Here is a 20,593-nt window from a genome sequence, read left to right as displayed (position 1 = left end):
TGCCCCCTGGACGAGCCTGTTGCAAAACTCATTTGTTACTTGGAAGATCGGGATGTTAGGGGAAAAAAACCCACTTTCTTTAGTGGGCCTAGATCTGCTGATCTTTTCTTGGAGTTTGAGACAGAAGTTGTGATGTTTGCACCATCCAATTGTCTCCATAAATTTTAAATGGTTAATGATTCATTTTGTACCATATATCGGAAGAAACAGGCTGTTCTGTTACATTCAACACTGGTAGTTCCATTGAGTAATATCCTAATGGTTTATACTTTGCACAATTGTATGAAACCTACACTAATGATGAATACTTAGCCAGTGTAATGCTCTCACCCTGAAGCAATGAACTGGTATAGATTGCCATTACCGTTATAACACACATAACTCTGTTTGTTTCCAATTCACATTACTCATTCCTGCAAGCAAATGGATTTTCAGGCAGTGCCATCGGGAGGAATCCGATAGTTGCAACTGAATTTACCTTATCACAATGTCTCTGATACTGTGGTGGTATAACTGTAGCTTTCATCCAGCTGACCCAGTACATCCAGTATTTTTCTGTTAAATTGGAGACAAAACTATGCTTTCTGGATAGTACAGTTTAGACCTCAATATTCCTTTTGAAAAGGAAACGTCAGTCTTAATTTATTTGCCAAACATTCACTTTAATATTTCTGCTTTCTATTTAAATATATATTTTGTCCTTTTTAAAACTGATTCTCTTATTCCAAATATTCTCCTTTTTGCCACTTCTCAGTTCCATTGGCTTTTAGGTAGCTAAACTGGCTTATAAAATAGCTTTTATATAATTTTGTTTTCAGGACAGATATTAACTTTTCATAAAAACACAGTCCTTAGACAAAGTGTGCAGTAGCTGGATTTTGAAGACCGTGGAGCATAGAACTCCTTCATTCAGTAGAAGTATAAAATATATTTCATCTTTCCCAAATGCTTCCCCATGTTGTGTGTTCACTTCCTTGACGTGCTTAAAGAGCATGGCAGTAGTGTAACTGACGCTTCTTATTATTACAAATAGTTTTTAAATGCAGTGTATTATCTGAGAGCGATCAGATCAGAGGGACTCACTTAGCTAAATGGATTTTTGTTTTTCGGTTGATGAGCTAACTCATCAATGACCTCTTCTTGATCTTGCAAAGACATGAGAATTCAACCCATTTCCACTTATGTGTTTTGAGTTCACACAGACAAAGCTGAAGGTCATTGCTCTAGAGCAGGAATTGTCGTCATCTTGCATCATCTGTTAGCTTTCCACATATCACTTTGCCAATTTTTTTTTTTAAATTTGAGCCAGCCCCCAGTGGTTGTACTAAATGAAAAGTGAATGTTGTTCTCCTCATAATTTGCTGTTGTGCTTAATAATGTTTCCTTTGTTTCATCTTTTCTGCTTAGGTTGCTTTGAATGTTGCATTAAGTGCCTGGGAGGAGTTCCATATGCTTCACTTGTGGCAACCATTCTCTGCTTTTCTGGGGTAGCATTGTTTTGTGGCTGTGGTCATGTGGCTCTCACTGGAACCGTATCTATCCTTGAACAACACTTCTCCACAAACTCCAGTGATCATGCTTTGCTGAGTGAAGTGTAAGTATGCCCCTCTTCCATTACTTCATGGAAGAATTCCAGCAAAACACCGCATAATGCAAACACAACTGAAATTAGAGATGGATCCAAACGCAAATGCCAAACTCAGAGGCTTAGGCTCTTTTCTCTAAATGATATACACACAGGGCAAAATATCTAGTGTTATCACTTCCATGCACAAAGATTCAGCATATACTTCCAGCCTGAATGACTTTTGTTAGACAAAACAGGAAGAACAGGTGTAAAGTCCTAATGAAAACACAGTTTGTCTCCTCTGTAACAGCTGGATCTGAGTCAAATACAAAACGTCAGCTATTTCCAGCTGATGGGAGGGTCCTAAAAATGTAAAGGAGCAGAATGTAGGAAACCATCATCACTGGTGCAGATCTACGTGCATCATCTCTAGTAACTGATTATGGGGAAGGCAAATTTTATGCAAACAAGAGTGACACTCACTCCTGTGAAGTGAGTCAGCCAGCTGTGTTGGAACACCTTTGATGCTTTCTTTCATTCTGCACATGCTATAGAGCTGCACCAGTCAGAGGCACAGTGCAGGACTGAGCCCTGTAGAATTTCAACTACATGAGCAATGCTCCAAGACCCATGATCAATAATAGGACAGGAGCAGACTGTGAGGCGGGAAGTGCACTACTGTGCACAGAATGCCCAAGAGCTTTGATTTGAGGCTGGAGAATTCTACTAGCAGTGGGATCATGCCCTGTGTTTCCTGGGCTAGCAAGGGATGGGAGCACTTCATACTCATCTGTTGGAAGTGGGCAGGAAGAGCCCTTGTAACTATGCTTAGCTGCCCTCTTCTGCCAAGCCATTTCTTCTAGCCCACAGCATGAGGCCATTGGTGTAGGGGGATTAAGAGGTGTATTGGGTAGGATCCTGGTATGCTCCCCTGGTCATTTTTTTACTTTAAGGCACATGGACTCTCGAAATTTCCCTGTTGTCTTTCCCCCTCTTCTTGACAGCTATGCCTGTACTTCATTTTATGAGCTACTTCTGGATCCCATTTATTGAGAAAAAAAGCTTTTCTCCTCCAATCTTGTTCACCTGGCCCTTGATTGTGTGGTGACCATTTACCCTAGGTCAGGAGCTTATCTAATAGTATCTAAAAACCCTTTGACAAGGTGCTAGTATTTTATGCATGCTATATACATGTGTAGAGCCCTGCATGGATAGAAAATTTGTATCCACATTTGATCCACGATCCAAAGATTTGCAGGGCTCTACAAATGCAGCAGAACCATAGCTTGTATGGCAATGGCATGTAGCATCACTAGCTGAGCTTCAGCAACTAGGAGTGTAACAAAGCCTAATGTGCAAAGTAACAGGGTTCATTTGTTTAATTGAGGAGGAAATTCAAACGACAGGGAGCAAGCTTTGCAAGAATTCTTGATAGCAGCCCATGGGAGAGGGCTGTTGTGACCAAGTACCTATCATCAACCCAACATCAGCAACCATGGTTACAGTAGCACTGTATCAGGAAACGAGCAATTGGTACTTGAATTACTATGGACACAGGCTTTGTGGAAGCCTAAGGAGAAATGCCAAGAGATTAGACAAATAGACAAATTTAGCTGGAGGGGTTTAAAATTACCTGCAGATATTTTTTAGTAGGTTAGAACTCCTGGCTTGTATTTTTAACCATACTTGATATTCTTGTACCTTTGCTATGAAACTATGGACTCACTCCTGCACTGAAGAATTTGTTAATTTTAACAGTGATGCTCATATGCATGTTTTCAGGAAAATATCACATCATTTTCATGCACTGTAAAATATGTATGCAGATGCATTTGAGTAGGGGGTGTAAGAAGGGTGTAAATTTTGGAGCTGATGATGCTGTCTCCTTACAGGCAACATGGCCCTTAGGAGTGAGCACAGAGCTAGGTGGCCAGAATATCCGAATTCTCTTCTAGCCCTTGCCACTTCAAGCATTTTGCTCCTACACATGTACCACAGCACAAACATTTAGTTAAGGGTCACAACACTCTATGAAATATAGAAATATCTCCATTTTGCAGGCATGGAACTGAGGCTCAAAGATCATGACTGTCCTAAAGTCATACACCCAGTCAGTGTAAGAAGCAAGATTAAAACCCAAATCTCTTGACTCCCAGGAAGGCCCTAGACCATTGTCCCTCTGGTGCACATTAGTTTCCCATGTCAGTTTCTACATCTGTAAAATTAGCATTGCAAGGCTGGAACACACACCCCTGACCCTCTTCTTTAAACAGATCCACAATATTTGAATAGGTATTTGGCAGAATGAATTTGCTCATCCTTAATATAATCAGGTAAGACTGCTTTGGTTTAAAGTGACTTCAAGTCTGACTAACCTTTATTTCCTCTTCCATTTTAGCATACAGCTAATGCAGTATGTAATCTATGGCATTGCATCGTTTTTTTTCTTATATGGAATAATCCTTTTGGCAGAAGGCTTTTATACAACAAGTGCTGTGAAGGAGCTACATGGTGAGTTCAAAACAACAGCCTGTGGCCGATGCATCAGTGGAATGGTGAGTACAGTACTGTTGCTGTCACCCTGCTATCCAAAGTAAGAATAGTAACTGCCTTTAATTTTTCTTCACATTAGCGAAGATCTTTGATCTGGCTTAGTTTGACTCTCTTATGCTGTTGCACCACAATGTTTTTGCCCAGTTAAACTTTTCATACCCACCAAAGAGAGAGGTACTCAGAATTGTGCACTGAGACCCATCTTCTCTTTGCACTTTGGGAAAGCTTAGAGGGATCCAAACTTTGCAGAATGAGCTATTTAGGTATTTACGTATTCTAAATTCAACTTCATGGTTGTAGATTGTACATTTTGTAATGCTTAACCCTGGTGAGAGGTAAATTTGGGCCTTAAACAGTCGTGATGTTTGGAGTTGGCATTAGAGCAGTAGTCCCCAGTCTGAGGGGCGTGCCTCCTTAGGGGGGCATGGAAGAATGTTCAGGGAGATACAGGGGGCCCAGGTCTGCCCTCATGAGAGGTAGGGAGGGAGCGCCACCCCACTCTGCCCTCAGCCTCAGCTGCAGCTTTGGATCGCAGCTCCAGCCTAGGCTCCCTGCACTGGCCCTGGCTCTAGCTCCGCTCCTGGCTGCAGCCCTGCTCCCAGGGGGCCTGGACAGGTTCCATTACAGGTAAGGAGGAGTACAACAGAAGAAGTTTGGGAACTACGGCATTAGAGACTCAGAGTAGGGACTACAAAACTCTTTGAGAGTAGTTTATGCGGGATTATTTTAAAAAATCCTTAAATTTCTATAGCGCATTCCACCTGAGGGCCACAAAGTCCTTCAAATATCAATGAATCAAGCTTCACAACACCCCTGGAAGCTAGACAAGTATTACTGTCCCATTTTGAGATGAGAAACCAAGGCCCAGAGAGAAAGTAACTGACTCAAGATTGCACGAGGAGTTTTCAATACAGATGAAATATTTAAAACCTTTAATAAGTTCCAAATGGTTTTTCCATCTGTACACTTAAAAAAATAAAAACTTAAAATTCTTGCCCACAGCTTCCTCATGGTTTAGGAACAGAAACACAATGTTTTTGAGACAGGATTTCAAAGCTGTCTCTGAAAATTTGAATTTAAAGCTGATAGTTATGAAGAAAGCAAAGGAATATGGCTGGGATCACCCAGGAGGAAGTGTGGGTGAAAAGTGAAGAGGCTTTTGGTGTAATTATATTGCATTTTAATAATTAAAACATATTGCGTATAAATGTAGAGTTTTTTCAGCCAAGAAAGGGAATAGCATGTTTGTATTGAACAAAGAGTAAATTTTCAACGGTATTATTTAATACCTAATTGACTTAATTTATTAGCTTTTTGAAAAGTGTAATTTTTAATTTTTGAAGCATTTTATTTTCTGGCAAGTGTGACATTAAAGATGACAACTGAGTTATATTGAAGGCTTTCTTTTCCAAAGGTCAAAAATGCCTATACGTTTGCACATTCACTTTGAGTGCATAATTACTTGTGCAAGTTAGTTAACTGCAATCAAAAAAGTGACTATTCATCTCCTTATGCATATATCTATGTTGCAGGCAACTGTGATAAATGCATGTTCAAATGAGGCGCAAAACGTAGTTTTTCCTGACTTTTTGAAAAATCTAACCGCTCTCTTTTACTGTAGTAGTAGAGGTAGAAATTGCAACAAATATGCTACATGAACCATCATAAAATGTGGGAATTTAGAAGTGACAAGTAGTAGTAAGAGTTCTAAGAAGATACATTAACGATTAAAATGATGTTACACAGACATTTCCCTTTTTATGTTCAATTAGTAACATTACAGATCTAGGCAATCACAATTTGTATGTAATTGTTGCCAATGCAGCCAGTTCCCTCTTCCCATTCTGCTGATTCAGTTCTAGCAGATATATTAGATTTCCAAGCTTCCTGAATGATTGTTGGATGCCAGTGCTATAAAGAGGAGTCATATCAGATCATCAGTAAGGCTGCATTTTTCCTGGCTGTCATAGGAGTCAAGGATTCCATAATATTTATGTTGTAAAAAAAACCTATCTACCAGCCCCCCTCTTGCCCACCCCCAGTCATATCCTTACTGAAGTCAATGGGAATACCTCTGGAGTGAAGTACTGTTTAGTATGAATGAAGAGCCTGGCCCTATAGAAATAAACATCCATGACTTTTACGCCTTATGCAAGCACCTGCCTTCCCCCTGACTTCTCTGCCTCTCTGTTCCACTGCAAAATCCGTCCCACGAATGAACTCTGGGTTATCCACAAATTCTCTTTGCCTTGCTCCCGTGCTGCTTAGTGTCTCTGGACAAGTGTCCATGACCATGTGGACTTTCTCCACTACAAATTTGCTCTGTCTTTCAGCTCTCCCATCTACCTAAGGAATACTCTTCTCCCTCAGTGACTCCCCCTCAACCCTCCTTCCTCTCCATGCAGGATCTTAACTTTCTTTTGGATCACTCTTTTCCTCATTGAACTAACCCATACAACCACTCAGACACTATTGTCCTTCAGATCCATTTCTACAATGATGCTCATGGAGAACTGCCCCTGACAATGGCTAGGTAGAGGGCCATGGAGATTCTGATAGCTATTTTATTTATATTATGTAGTTTAAAAAAACACCTCTTTGATTTGGAAGCATTGAGCGGTGCTCGTAGCTGGTCTGTGTACCCACAGGTTACCATCACTCTTAGCTTTGTCTTCCTTCCCAAGGCCCTCCATTTGTTTGTCACAACCTCTTGATTGCCTTGTCTCACACTAGACTGTGAGGTCTTCAGGCCAGGAACTGTCTTTCTATACTATTTGTACAGTGGCTAACGCTACTAGTCCCAAGTCCCAACTGGAAGACCAGGACACTGCTGAAATACTACAGCTAATGTGGATGACTGTGATAGTAAATAGTCTGGAACCAGTTTCACTGATGTTGAATTCCGCCAAGTTAAACGCTGAGCTGCGCAGGAGGCCAATACAACTGGAGAGGCCAAAGCAGTTACATTTCAGGAACAGCTTTAATTCCTCAAAGGCTGATGAGGTTGAGGTAGGCTGGGTTTACAAAGGTCCGGCCTGGCATCACAATCTCACATCTGTTTATGGTCATTGCTGCAAAAGCAGAGTTTGGCTATATGCTAAAATGGGAAAAAAGGTAATGTTATGTACAAAACAATACCCATGTGGGATTCCTGCCTGGGGGCCCGAGATACCTTGCCGCTACATACCCTTAGCTTGAAACAATCTTATTTATGCCTACTGTGGGTCATCTCCCTGAAACCAACAGCCTCTGTCCACCAAGCACTTACTTCCAGGTCTTGCCGCAGACCTTGCCCTCCCTGTGCAGGTTAGTGCTAAGTACACACCAAACCCTGAGTCCTCCTTGCAGCATCCAGCCACTCACAGCAATTACCAGGTAAGCTGTCCCCAAAGAGACAGTGTACACATGGAGTGGTACAATTCAGGATCAGATCCTTTATAACAAACCACCACTAGATTCTTCTTAGCATGAATACAAATATGTTTATTTACAAAGATTAAGATTTAAGAGCTAGTGAGCAAGGATAATGAGAACAAGTTCTATGTAAGACAAATGGTATAACACTTCTTACAGTCTAAACTTAACTGTAAAGGTTAAAATCCTTGTCTAAAGCAGTTTCTCATGTAAAGCAACCTCTCACCGTCACTAGCCCACATGGCCAGGATCCAACTTTATGAATGCAAAAAGCATGGTCCTATTAGCTTCCTCAGTGAAGGATGACAAAATGTCCTTTTGCTTCTTATATTCCCCCAAACTCACTGTTTTCTCCCCCAAAGAGAGGATGATCCCTGTGGTTTCTTTCCAGGGATGCTGGCTCTAAGGTGTCTTTCCATGCTCTTGTTTGTTTCACATCCCGCGTTGACCTGTTTTTCCTGTTGACTTCCACAGGAGTTTCCATTGCATTGGCTTTACAATGCTTAATCTACATAGGAATCTAGGCAAACATCTGAAAATATGTCCCTTTGTCTGGCAAAACCAGTTTTTCACCTCTGCTAGTGACACCTTAATACAAACTAGAAGGATGTATTTTCAGTACCTAGATATAATGTTTACAATATAATCAGTACATATGTTTCAATGAAGCTAGAGATACGGGACTAGTGCTTTCTAAATGTATTATTGATACGTATCATGGTATTGCACAGAGGCCTCAACCAGAACTTCACTGGGCTAGACACTAAATATACACAGAAGTAACCCCCCCCCCCCAAAAAAACAAAAACAAAACAAAACAGTTCCTACCCTGCAGAGTTCACCACCTAAATAGACAACAAAGAAAATGTGAGAAAAGAAACATTACTTTCCTCTTTTACTCACGGGGAACTGAGGCACAGAGATTGTGATTTGCCCAAAGTCATGCAGGTAGTCTGCGTTAGATTGTGGAACTGAATCAGATCTCCAGAAGCGCAGACCAGTGTTTTAACCACACCTCTCTAATGATACTCTCTAAAGCAAAATTCAGCTTGGCAAACAATTCAGAACATAGAATTAGGGGCCTTTCCAAAGCCAAAATCAAGTGTAGTATCTGTTTAATATCTCAGACATCCTCTACAAGGATATTCTACCCTGCAAGAGGAGGGATTATAGATTTTTCATCTCATGTTTATGATCTTTTGTCACGTTAATTTAAAACATTTTTAAAACAGCTTGTCTTAGTTGATATGCCCCTGGTAGCTGTTAGGGTTTCTGGCATCTCATTTTAGGAACCCAGATTAATTTTTCGGGAGACAAAAATGGGTTTCTTTACATTTATGTTCAGAATCGACCCCGCTATATCTCCAGAGAGCCAAGCATGATTTGATTCCCCTGTATAGTGTACGGCTGGCAAGAATTAGAGAATTTCTTATATATCTGGTATATAATTTTTTTTTAAAATCTGTTACATTTGATTTGTTGGCATTTATTAGTTTTAACTTAAAATCAGAATGCCCTGGTTTTAGAAGAATTCTAAACTTCTGAATTCTAAGCGTGATTAGTAAACTGCTCCTTCAGAAGACCAACCTGTTTGTTCAAGCAGACAGATGAAAAATGGAGCATTTGAGTCCTACTTTTTCACTACTGCCTTTGAGCCAAGTATTTGTTTAAAGAAGACAGAAGGAAGAAATGAAATGCTGGCCTGGTCATTTTTCTGCTGCCCAAAAGATCCTATTTACAAGGGAAACATTGTATGGCAACTGGCTTTTAATGTTTAACTTCCTGAAAATGACTTGTAGGAGCTTATTTAAAATATACATACCCCTCCTCCAAGACAGAGCATATTCATTCTGTTCTCTTCAGAGAATTAAACTTGAAATGTGTGTTTTCTCTGCCTAGTTTGTTTTCCTCACATATGTGCTTGGAGTGGCCTGGCTTGGGGTCTTTGGCTTTTCTGCTGTGCCTGTCTTTATGTTCTATAACATATGGTCAACTTGTGAAGTCATCAAATCACTTCAGACAAATATGACAGCTTCAGGGGACCAGATCTGCGTGGATGTCAGGCAATATGGTACTTATTTTAATCCTGATTAAATTCTTTATCCTCTTTCTTTGTCTTCTCTTCAGTTGGTTTGTCTGTCTTATCAGATGAACCAAAAAGCAGAGTATGGTATCTCTGAAAATGCCATTACTTTTCCAATTCATGCAGTTTACACTAACCTATTTCCAGATGCACTCAGTTTAACTGAACAGGCAAGTCATGTATCTCAAGTGATTTTGTAGCTGTTACCCATATTATTATATCAGGTTTAAATATAAAACAATCTCAAAATAAAATGCTTAGGAACAAAGTGGGTAGAAATAGATATTTTTTTAAAATATCAAAAAAATTGAATATATTTATTTATTTATTTTAAACAGATTTTTAAAATTTGAAATTATGACTAACTATTTTAAGACCTAAACTTACAATAATCTATTAAAATTTAAATTATAAAATGCTGCAACAATGAGCAGTCCTCAAATTAATTAATTTTTGTTATTGGAAGGGTGCTGCTTTTTTCACTATATGCAGAATCGGGCAGAAAATATTTAACTTTTGAGGTCAACTCAAGCTTGAAAATGTTACATTAAAATAATATATTAAGTAAGCATCTGTATTATTTTCAGCCTCTACCGTGGGGTGACTAAGTCCAGTTTGTTGTGCAGAAAAGCTTCTGGCTTAACTATTTTCGGTTTCAATTTAGCTAGCAGGTTCAGAGAAAATATTCTCTTCTTTTGGACTAGTTCATTCAAACTTGGCAAACCCACTGGTAGTTGAAAGCAGGTAAACTTGTTTTCCTCTTCCAATCTATGAATAAAAACAAGGTGGTAGAGGATGAGATCTACTAACTCAACAAACGTGAAGGACATGGGGCTAGATTTTCAAAAGGTATTTAAGACACGTGAAGATGCAGATAGGCATGCTAACTTGCTATGGCACTTTCAGAAATTCCACTAGGCACCTAACTCTCAATGAAAACGATGAGAGGTAGGTGCCTCATGGGATTTTCAAGAGCCCCTAAGCAATTTAAGCACCCCACTCTCATTTATTTCAATGAGCGTGAGGTGTCTCGTGCAACTTTCAAAAGTGCTGTGGCGGATTAGGTGCATATCTGCATCTTTAAGCACCTAAATACCTCTGACAGTCCAGAAACAGTCTGTCAATTCAATAACTAAAATGAATGACCTTAATAACTCATTTTTAATTGCAAAGTGTTTTGATAAGCTTGTTTATTGAATGTATCCAGCAATTTAATTTTATTTAACTAGTAAAAAAAAAAAAAAGTTTTTGTACATTTAATTGAATTCCAATTTCCATCCAAATGCAACTTGACAAAAATCCAGAATAAAATTTTATCCAGTGTAAATGTGCAAGACTCCAAATATGCACATCAGAATGGAACAATTACATTCAGTACATATGTCTTTGTCTAAGGAATTATTAGTACCCCACCACAGTATTTACTTGGGTTGTTGCTGTGTATTTTGGAATTGCAAAGCAGAACTACAAGTGGTTATGGAGTAAATCCTGTGAAGCTTTTTCTGCAGCTGTACCAATTTAAGATAAATTCATGTTCATACAGTCTACTTTTGCCACAATCACTAACTCCAGCCAGCAGAGTTTGAACTGCTTTAATAGTGTTGAAAACTCTTCTTTAAATTGTATTGTGAAGACAGACATTAATATATTTTAAAATGATCAGCGGCAGTTTAAAACTACTGAAAGATATTTACCTGTATTTAAGATTTACATCTGTTATGGGCCTAAAAGTTTAAACATTTAATAGCTTCCAGATCTCATTTACTTTAAAAACCAACAAGGTCAGTAAATAAATCTAGTGCATTATGGGAGTGAAAGGTGTCTGGAAGTATTGGATTTATACGTGCCAGGGTTCACCTAAAATGTTTTCTACCCAGTGGAAATGAAACAGGAAACACCGTATTTTTGTAATTCTTCCCTACCACCAGCTACACCAAAATACGAACATTCTGTTGGGTAGGACTCAGTCCTGAAGCCTTATTCAAGTAGTGGTTTGGCCTAGTAAGGACTTCAGTATTGAGCCCAATTCTGAAAGGTGCCCAGTACCTTTTGAGGTGCAAATTGCCCCCCATAATCACATATCACATATGATAGGCCAAGAGTGAGTAAGATCACCATTTGGCTGCCATATTGGAAACCTACATCTCAGAACGTTTGGCAAGCAGCAGCTAGTCTTGGTGTATGGAGAATGCACAATCAGAGCAATTTCTTTGTAGTTTCTCCTGCCAACTCAAACCTGTACTGGTCAACATGTGGGTGCACTGTAAGGGAACACAACTAGCATGTGGGTGGGGAGGAATAAGATTTGAGAGGAATGGAAGATATGTTGGCTGTTTAGAACTAACTGTACATTTTGCTCTGGTGTCCTCGTTTCAGGTATCATCCCTTGGAATGCTGTACCAGGCAGGGCTTGTGGGCCAATTTTAGAGAACATCTGCAACACAAATGAGGTACAATACAAACTACAGGGCTATTGCAGAAGCCAAAGAAAGTCATATTGGAAGATAAATACGTTTTTCAGAAGCCTCTACTAACCTGCCAAAACCACCATCTATGCAACAGTGGCAAACATCAATATTGTTAACATCTTTCTTCTTGCCATTCAAAGCCAGAAAAAAAACCCTGTATTTAAGTCTTCTGGGCTACCTGTTGTATAAATAACCATAACATAAATAGAGCAATAGAGAAAAAAATGAATTACAAAAATTGTCCGTGTTAGAGTTCTCCATTGAAATGGCAAACAGATTCAATTGTATGTTCCTCTAATCATTCAAATATTTGTTTTAATCTCTTCTTTTCTAGTTCTACATGTCCTATCACCTGTTCATTGTGGCTTGTGCTGGAGCTGGTGCCACTGTCATAGCCCTGGTGGGTAACATCCTCCATATTTCTAATGAAGCTTAACACACTCCTTTAATGTTTTAAAATATCTGATTGTTAAAAGCTGAAACACCTTGCAAACAGTGATACCGCAAATAAAATGGAGCGACCTGTTGCACTTAAGCTTGTAGCATAGTCACCATTATTTAGGTGCATTGCACCTCAATGTAGCTTTCTTAAATTAGAACTTCCATAACAAAGCAAGCAAACTTTGAGGAGATAGCACTTTGCTTATTGCAACTCTTTTAATAGCTTTGATAAATTACTCTGTTTGTAGTTTGCAATTCCAGTTTGACTCTAGATGGGACAAAGCCCACTTCTGGTAATTTCAAGCCGAAAAATCCAAAATTCTGGCCATAAGAAGTTAGGTTTTTTATTTTTTTGAAGTTCATTTTTTCAGAGCTTTGGAAATAATCAAACTTCTTGACTCTTTTTGCTTCTGAAATATCCTGCTTCTGGGATTTTTAAACTTGAGCCATTTCTCTCCCCAGTCCCTCCCTTTTTTTTTTTCGTTTCTTAGTGAAGGGTAGCATGTAAACCTGTTACTCTGCTTGTCTGAACTGAGGAAACTTTTTAGGTCAGGTCACTGGTACTGGGCCTACAAAAGCTACTTAGGCAGCAAGTGGAAATTAGCTATTAACAAGATGGCATGTTTCACTTTTTTCTCCTTACAGTAAGGGACTATTGAAGCTATCAACTTTTAACATTGCATTAGCCAAATTCAGGGGTAATAGTCACTATTCTTCCACTGTAGCAGCCCCAGGCCAGACTGTAGATTATATCTAAAATGGAGTAGCAAAATATTTGCTTACTACAAGTCCTGAACCATCATCTGAGACAGAGTGATGTCTGTCATAGAATTGATCAAAAAATTGCCCAAGAGGGCTTGAGCCGTCAGCTTATTGTGTCTTACTCTCCTGTATTTTGTTCTTTTCCACCAGCTGATCTACATGATGGCTACCACATATAACTATGCTGTTTTGAAGTTTAAGAGTCGGGAAGATTGCTGCACTAAATTCTAAATTGCATAAGCCCAGTAAAGAGCTGCATGCATAGCCTGAAATACCACTGACACCCTAGACTAAGAGTCTAGCTTTTCAATTTTGTTACAGTAACTTGTAAATAGCTTCAGTAAGCATCATTTAGCATATCAGATTAATAAAATGACTTATTGTATATGAATTTTGATGTGGATGAGATCTGGCTATTTTCTAAACGTTGAGAGGATTCAGTTACTTTAGATGTTGCAAATCATCCTCTGAAGACAGGAGTTATTAAATGAAAGACATGTTAACAGTTATCTCTCAAACAAATTTTTAAATGCCAGTGATTAGTTATTTTTCTCTCTCCTGTGCACTAATTTCAGTAGTAAGAATAAAGCATACATTATAGCTGATGTACAAGGGACCAGGTTGATTAGAAGAGTGCTAATGCATAGCTGTTTGACTGACATACAGAACCATGTGTTTACAAATGTATTTTAAAAAAAGGCTCCATATACATTTGCCAGTATTTCCAATTTATGGATGACAAAGTCACAAGATGCAGCCTATTAGTGAGGCTTTAGGAAACTCTACAAGAATTGAAACTTCAATACTAAATGTTCAAACAACTGCCAAATCATGCTTTCTCTGGAAAAAGAAAATACCATGCCCTTGCGCTGCGTAAAACAATCACTTTCCTTTTTGGACTCCAAACTGACTGTAAGAAACAGCATTAGGTAATTTCTGTGCTGGTACTGTTTATGAAGTAGTAACTGATTTCTCAGTAGCCAGATCTCAAAATATAAGTTTGACTGTATGGGAAGCTAAACTGTGCATAGACCAACACTGCTGAAAAGGCACAAAAGAATCAAGGTGTTTTCAGATGTAGGTTTTTCTTGCATGAAATTTGGTGAAAAGAAGATGGCAAGAGATTTTTACTGTGCAAACTGAAACAATTTCTATATATGCTCAAACTTTACCTGAAAGTAGACAATGGGAGTTTTAAAAAAAAAAAGTTATAAAAATGCCACCACTAAGATTTGTTAACTCAGATTACATGCTTTTGCTTATAGTTTTGGACTCGCATTTCCTTATTTAATTTCCCCATGTTAAAATGTAGCTTTTTATTATTCATAGTAAACAATGTTTTACAATTTTAGGCTTCTTTGGGGGGTTGAATGGGATGGGAGGGAAATCTCACCAGAATCTTTGCACTACCATGTGTTTAAAGAAAAACACCAGAAACTTAAGCATCAGTTATCGACTCTAGGCTTCAGAGTATATATGTGCCAAATGCAAAAAGCTGCTTCTATTTTTACTTCCTTTTTTCCTGTGTTGCATTTTAACTGATCAGTAAAACTTCCACTCATTTTTACTACTTCTGCATACTAACTCTAGCTAGTTTTTAATAAGCAAACTAGAAGATAAGCATGCAAAATTCTAGAAGTTAATTGAAATGAGCCTCTGTGCTGTTTAACAGAATGCTTATTAATGTAGAATAACTTTGTTTTTTGTTTAATGAATGTCTTAATCTGACTAGCAGCTCGCTTTGCCTCTTGACATGCTCACTAGCCATCATGCTCACCCTTCTCTTCCAGATCCACTTCCTCATGATACTGTCTTCTAACTGGGCCTACTTAAAGGATGCAAGCAAAATGCAAGCTTACCAAGATATCAAAGCAAAAGAAGAGCAGGAGCTTCAAGATATCCAGTCTCGGTCAAAAGAGCAACTCAATTCTTACACATAAAAGTTTGCCAGAGTAATTCAACAGAAGAATTTTGTAGTTCTGACAAATCATCAAACAGCTGCTCTGCAGTACAGATGTATGTCTACCAAACAATCTAATACAGAAGTGTAAAAACTTCACATTCAAGCTCCTGAAACATGTTCAAAGGGAAACCTTCCAGTGGATAACCTTCCTTTCTTTAGTACAGATTTAAGAGGTTTCAGTCCAGCCATTTTAAAAGGCAACACTTTGTAACAAGTGACTGGTCAGTCATCCTTTTGAGACTCTTGGTATTAATTCTTGTGGCCTAAAGCTCCTCTACAAAATTGTAGTAGCAGGAGATTTATGGCCATAAATAATTGCACAGTTGTGAGATGTGATAAAACAATTATTCCAGTTTTATACCAAATGAAACTGTGGCTAGCTCATCAAATTTCTCATAGCTCATGTTTATTTACTGATACAATCTCAGCATGTCATAAACCAGCTGATTCATAAAAGGGCAAGTGTCTAACTAAAAGCACTTTATGGGCTGAAGACAGAAGTCCATTTTCAGAGCCACATCTTTTTCAATAATGCTATAGTGAGCCACTGTCATTCTACTGCACTTACTATCTGCGCAAGCTGGGTGCTGAATAATTGCTCAGCTGCTCCAAGTTTTAATTATTTTTATTAACTAGTTGATGGAATGTAAATGCCTATCAGGATAATGATCCCCTTCTTTGAAAATAAATGTCAGCTTTGCCTTAATGTTTATTTTCTATAAATGCCTTAGCATTTATAGTAGCAGGAGACCATTATCTGTATTATTAAGCAAAAAGTGTTACCTTATTAAAATGAAACTGATTTGACTATTCCAAATGAGCAGACTAGTGAATTTGCAGGTTCACATAAGCTATAAAAGATACACCCATAAAGCAGACCACTGGTCAGCCACCTTTCTCTACTTCGGTGCTTAAGTTTAGTCAGTGCTTATTCATTTTCTCTTTATAAATCACAAAAAGCAAGGGTGGAGTTCAACAAAAAATCTGGTGCCGTGTTAGTCATTTCCCATAGCAGTCTGCCTTCATTTTGTTTTTTCAGAAACATTCAGAGTATTAGTGATGGGTATATTTGGTGTTTGTTCTTTACAAAATATATAAATATGGGGGAAAAAAATCAAGTATCAGTCATTTGAAAAAAAAAAAAAGGGTAAAGTCAAGTTATATTCCCATGTTAAGTTAATGTGTGGTTTGATTAGTTTTGACTGTTGGCTGAATATTAAAATAAAAAGGAAGCACACGTTTCTTTAGCTAAGTCAATATTAAGATGTGGACAGACATTTTTCAAGTATTACCTTACAGTTGGATTTTTTTGGTTAAATGCCTAAAAGTCTAATCTGACAGTTTTAAAAAAGGGGCAAAGTGTACATAGATCAGATGACAGCGTAGCCTAGTGTTTGTTTTACCTGTTGCATGAAGGAGAAACATTTCTACAACAATGCAGGTGATGTTCTAGCCCAGTGTTTGCATAAGGGTAATGGAGGCAGTGTCTTAAAGCCTAATTCTTTTCTAGTTCAATGTAGCTATTACTGGAAGTTTCAAGTAGTCTATTTTTATGTAAAGAGCATTAAATTTTGCTATGTATAAATTTTTGTAACCTAACAGTGAATCAATATTTTCTATCAGTGCCAAGGGCTTCCTGTAGCTATATCCAAGTGTTATAATAAATATTTGTAGATAAGACACACCACTTGTCTATTCTTATTTTAAGATTGTTTCTATAGCTATAACTGTCTAAAGAGTGAGAAAGTTTACTTTATTTGAATGAATTTATCTCTGACAAGTTCATCCTGAGTAAAATAATTCAATATTTATTGGATATATCACCAGATTGGAAAGAAATGCGACCAGGACTCTGCTTCTAGGTGTCATGCCACAGGCTATAGAGGTTTCCATGGTGATAATAGCCCACAACTGCTCCAGCATTTTAATGAACAAATTCAAGTCACATCACGCAACAAAGTGTTTTTCATAAATTCTTAAAATCAAACTAGTATTCTGGGCTATAAACATATAGGATAGCAGAGGCCATGTGCATGATGTAATTATTTTTCTTCATATTTGGCTCTTGTGAGCTGTATAAAATTGGAAATGTCCCAACCTCTCAATGCTCAGCTGCTATCCCAAATCACTCGCCTCTGCTGTGAAGTTACCTGTAAATATTCTCTTGAGCTAAATATTTATTAATTTACTAAAAAAAGTTTAAGGCAGAGAAATGACATTTTTCCTTCAGTTTGCTTTTTTTTTAAAAGGATACAAACTTTTAAATATGGCCAACTTGACTTACCAATAGTTAATTGTTAAATGAAGAATCAGTCAGTTTGTATATATATTATTAAAAATCTCATGCACTGTTTTACAGAAAAAGATTAGCTGGACTCAAGTGGTTGCAGAGTTAGCAGGGTTTTTTCCTTGTTACGTGTTATCAGTAACCATGACCCAACTCAAGTACACTACCAGTTGCACCTTCACTATACCTACTGTATAGTACAGTGGTTCTCAAACTTATTTGATTATACCCCCGCCCCTTCTTTGTGACTGTAGTAGTTTACACCTCCCGCCACACAAGTACATATGCAGCAGTGGTGCTTCAATTGAGATATTGTTTCTGTTGCACAAATGAGATAACAATCCACTTGTAATAAAAGCAAAACTGCGATTGTGGTCCTTGCTTACAATTAAATGCACATACCCCATCATAGCAAAAATGGATTAACGTAAAGTTTGCATACCATTATACAAAGTTTGTTGCCATCTGAACAGAAATGTACAGCACTAAGTGAGGATCTGATGGATCTCGAAAAATCAGCTTTGTTAGTTATTCATTGCTGTTGGTAAAATGTGTACAGTAAGGGTTTCCCCCCCTAAAGTTTCTCATTCTTCCTCCCTGCTCCCCAGTTTGAGAACCTCTGGAGTAGTACATATTGCTGCCTTAAAATATTTACCCACAAACCAGAGTACTTACATTTATTACTAATTAGAAATTCTGTTCCTCAATAATGAGAACTTCACAGAGCACAGTTGACACGTTTTATTATAAAATACCAGAACAGTCTATAAAATGCAAACCTAAAAAAATGAAGAGGATTAAGAGTCATGTTTATATCCACTCCTATGGAGTATTTAAGATACAAGCAGTGAAACAGTATGAAGATCACCTTTTAAAGTGTATTTTTCTTCCCCTGCTTCTGTAGAAAAGTACTTAAACAAGTTCTCAGTGAAAAACTACACTAATCTAAAGGTCTCAAAGAAATAGTTATCAGGTATCTATCAGAATGCAGTAAAATTTTTAAATCACAATCAGCATATCTGAGCTCTTGTGTCGCAGATAGTCAGCTTGACATGCCATTTGTGAAACCAGCAATGTAAGCAAGCTGGAAAAGACAATCACTTTCAAATCTACTTTGTTTGGAGTTTCATTTTTATCATTTAATCTTTAAAACTTTCTTCTCTTAAGGCAGGATGGTATTTTTTAAAAGCCACCTAATTTACCTGAAAAAATGTTGAACTGCTTTACATCCTAATAATACAGGCACCTTTGCTTTTCCACAAATATGAAAACACACACACTTTCTGATCAACAGGCTGTAGTGACTCCTAGAATATTTTATGAAGATATGGGAAAGCTTAAAACACAAAGGTTAGGCTATGTGCTTACAGTTTTAGCAGCTATTAGTACTACCAGTCATACTAGATTCATCTAAAATTTCTCAGTTGGGATAATGTCTTTGTAAAAGGCTTATTTTTTTAATATGAACATATTAAACTTTAATTTTGATCCCCAGCTGAAACCATTGTGCATGAAAATATTCAGTTCTTGTGGCGTAGTGATTGTTTACATAACTTCACACATCCTCCATTGTGCTGGTCATTAGGAGATAGAAGCGGCAATTCACCAGAAGTCTTCATCCGGTTCTCCATGAGAGATGCCTGCAGCACTAAATGTGGGACGGAAGGGAAAAGGAGTTATGAATGGGTTCTGAAGCAGTCTTCTACCTGAAATTTACTCATGCTTCTAAATATCTTCCCTTCCTACTAGAAAGTTCCATTTGCCTGAGATTTAAGAAGAGACAACCTCCTACCTCTGACTTTACAATTCAGCCTTTCAAATTACAGTGACTTTGTCAATAGCCCCAGGCCGTAAGTGGATTCTTGAAAATTAATACCAGTGTCTGAGCAATGTCTGACAATGAAATCATCCAAAAAATAAGAGTACCTATTTGTGAACCCAAATGCAGATAGCTAATACACTGTTTTTGTTAGATGAGAATCCCTTATTGTCGGCATTCATGCACAACCGTACAGTAACACACTGTTCAGCATGAGAGGGGAGAAATACAGACTGTCTACACTATGCGCAAGACATGAAATTTCCTTTGCTCGTCTACACATGCTTGCGCTAGCTCTCATTGACCAATGTGAGTATAAATAGCAGTGTAGCTGCAGAAGCCTGGGTAGTGGCACCGGAGACTGAGCAGGGCGGGGCTGAGTATTTATCTACCAGTTTCAGGTGGGTTTCTAAGGGGCATGGCTCAGTTGTGCCTCTGCTGCCAAAGAGAGCTAGCACAAGCAGGGGAAGTCACACCACTACCTTGTGGTGTAAACACAGCCACAGTAAGGAAGACGTACTTCAGTTACAACCTACAAATTTAAATTAGGCAATAAATGTTCGTCTACTTGAGTACATGTAACTTATTAAACCATTCAAACTCCTACTGAAACACTCCAGCTACATCTGCTGGTTTTTGTCTGTCCCAGGGTTACTCTAGCTTCCAATGATTTCAGTGGAAAGACCATCTTAGGTGAAGCGCAGGAGCATTAGCAGAAAAAGCCTTCAAATACCTTCTAAGCATAACACAACCAATCATCAGACCTCAAAAGGGATAACCATTGGAAAGCAGGGATAGTTCAAGATTTACTTCAACAATTAGCTCTTAATGGAAAAATTCAGACAAGCCCATCCACGCGAGCATAACATTGCACCACTTCTATCTGCAATTGAAAAAAAAACCCCACAAATCTAACAGATGGAATGAAAACATGGGCTTGGTGGGATGGCTTAGGGACCAGTGGGATGGGATAAGGAATCCTTGACATCATTGGCTCAGATCTGGCTCAGAGCTGAAGCAAGTGAGTTTTTATTCTCCAACAACTATTTCCTGGTCTACCTGAAATAAATTGCTAGTCACAATCCAGTGCCAAAATGAGCAAATATATACATAACCAAACCTACTCTGCCAATTTAGCACTCATTTGTTGGCCTTGCAGAGATGTTAGGCACAGAGAGTGTCATTAACCCCCAGGAATTCTCTCAAGCTCTGGGCAATGTGAAGGTTGCCTACTGC

At 38.2% G+C, this 20,593-nt stretch overlaps 2 protein-coding genes and 1 long non-coding RNA gene across 24 annotated transcripts in view; 1 reads left to right on the top strand and 2 right to left on the bottom strand.

Annotated features, from left to right (window-relative positions):
- Positions 1-16,933, top strand: part of GPM6B (glycoprotein M6B) — a 148,715-nt gene extending 131,782 nt beyond the window's left edge. For 5 of the 10 annotated variants that reach the window (XM_038387269.2, XM_038387261.2, XM_038387267.2 and 2 more), the window contains 6 exons: positions 1,408-1,594; positions 3,966-4,122; positions 9,434-9,605; positions 11,994-12,067; positions 12,420-12,485; positions 15,079-16,933. In XM_038387269.2, coding sequence (XP_038243197.1) covers positions 1,408-1,594; positions 3,966-4,122; positions 9,434-9,605; positions 11,994-12,067; positions 12,420-12,485; positions 15,079-15,228 — 806 coding nt within the window. In that variant the 3' untranslated portion in view covers positions 15,229-16,933. Of the gene's footprint in view, positions 1-1,407; positions 1,595-3,965; positions 4,123-9,433; positions 9,606-11,993; positions 12,068-12,419; positions 12,486-13,438 lie in introns of all 10 variants that reach the window. The other 5 variants (XM_038387272.2, XM_038387264.2, XM_038387271.2 and 2 more) reach the window with 1 other exon arrangement.
- Positions 7,587-13,441, bottom strand: LOC122457859. The gene is made up of 2 exons (XR_006277539.1): positions 11,968-13,441; positions 7,587-10,385 (listed from the first exon to the last, which is right to left on the bottom strand). It is a non-coding gene; the product is annotated as an uncharacterized LOC122457859 (long non-coding RNA).
- Positions 16,934-18,264: 1,331 nt separating the features above from the next.
- The window catches only part of OFD1 (OFD1 centriole and centriolar satellite protein), a 61,837-nt gene continuing 59,508 nt past the window's right edge, over positions 18,265-20,593 (bottom strand). For all 13 annotated transcript variants that reach the window (XM_038387250.2, XM_043503928.1, XM_043503931.1 and 10 more), the window contains one exon: positions 18,265-19,186. In XM_038387250.2, coding sequence (XP_038243178.1) covers positions 19,141-19,186 — 46 coding nt within the window. In that variant the 3' untranslated portion in view covers positions 18,265-19,140. The remainder of the gene's footprint in view (positions 19,187-20,593) is intronic.

The sequence above is a fragment of the Dermochelys coriacea genome, chromosome 1, assembly GCF_009764565.3.
Source record: "Dermochelys coriacea isolate rDerCor1 chromosome 1, rDerCor1.pri.v4, whole genome shotgun sequence".
NCBI classification, from domain to species: Eukaryota; Metazoa; Chordata; order Testudines; family Dermochelyidae; genus Dermochelys; species Dermochelys coriacea.
The sequence above is the reverse complement of the archived record's forward strand: the minus strand, read 5'-3'. Positions and strand labels throughout refer to the sequence as shown.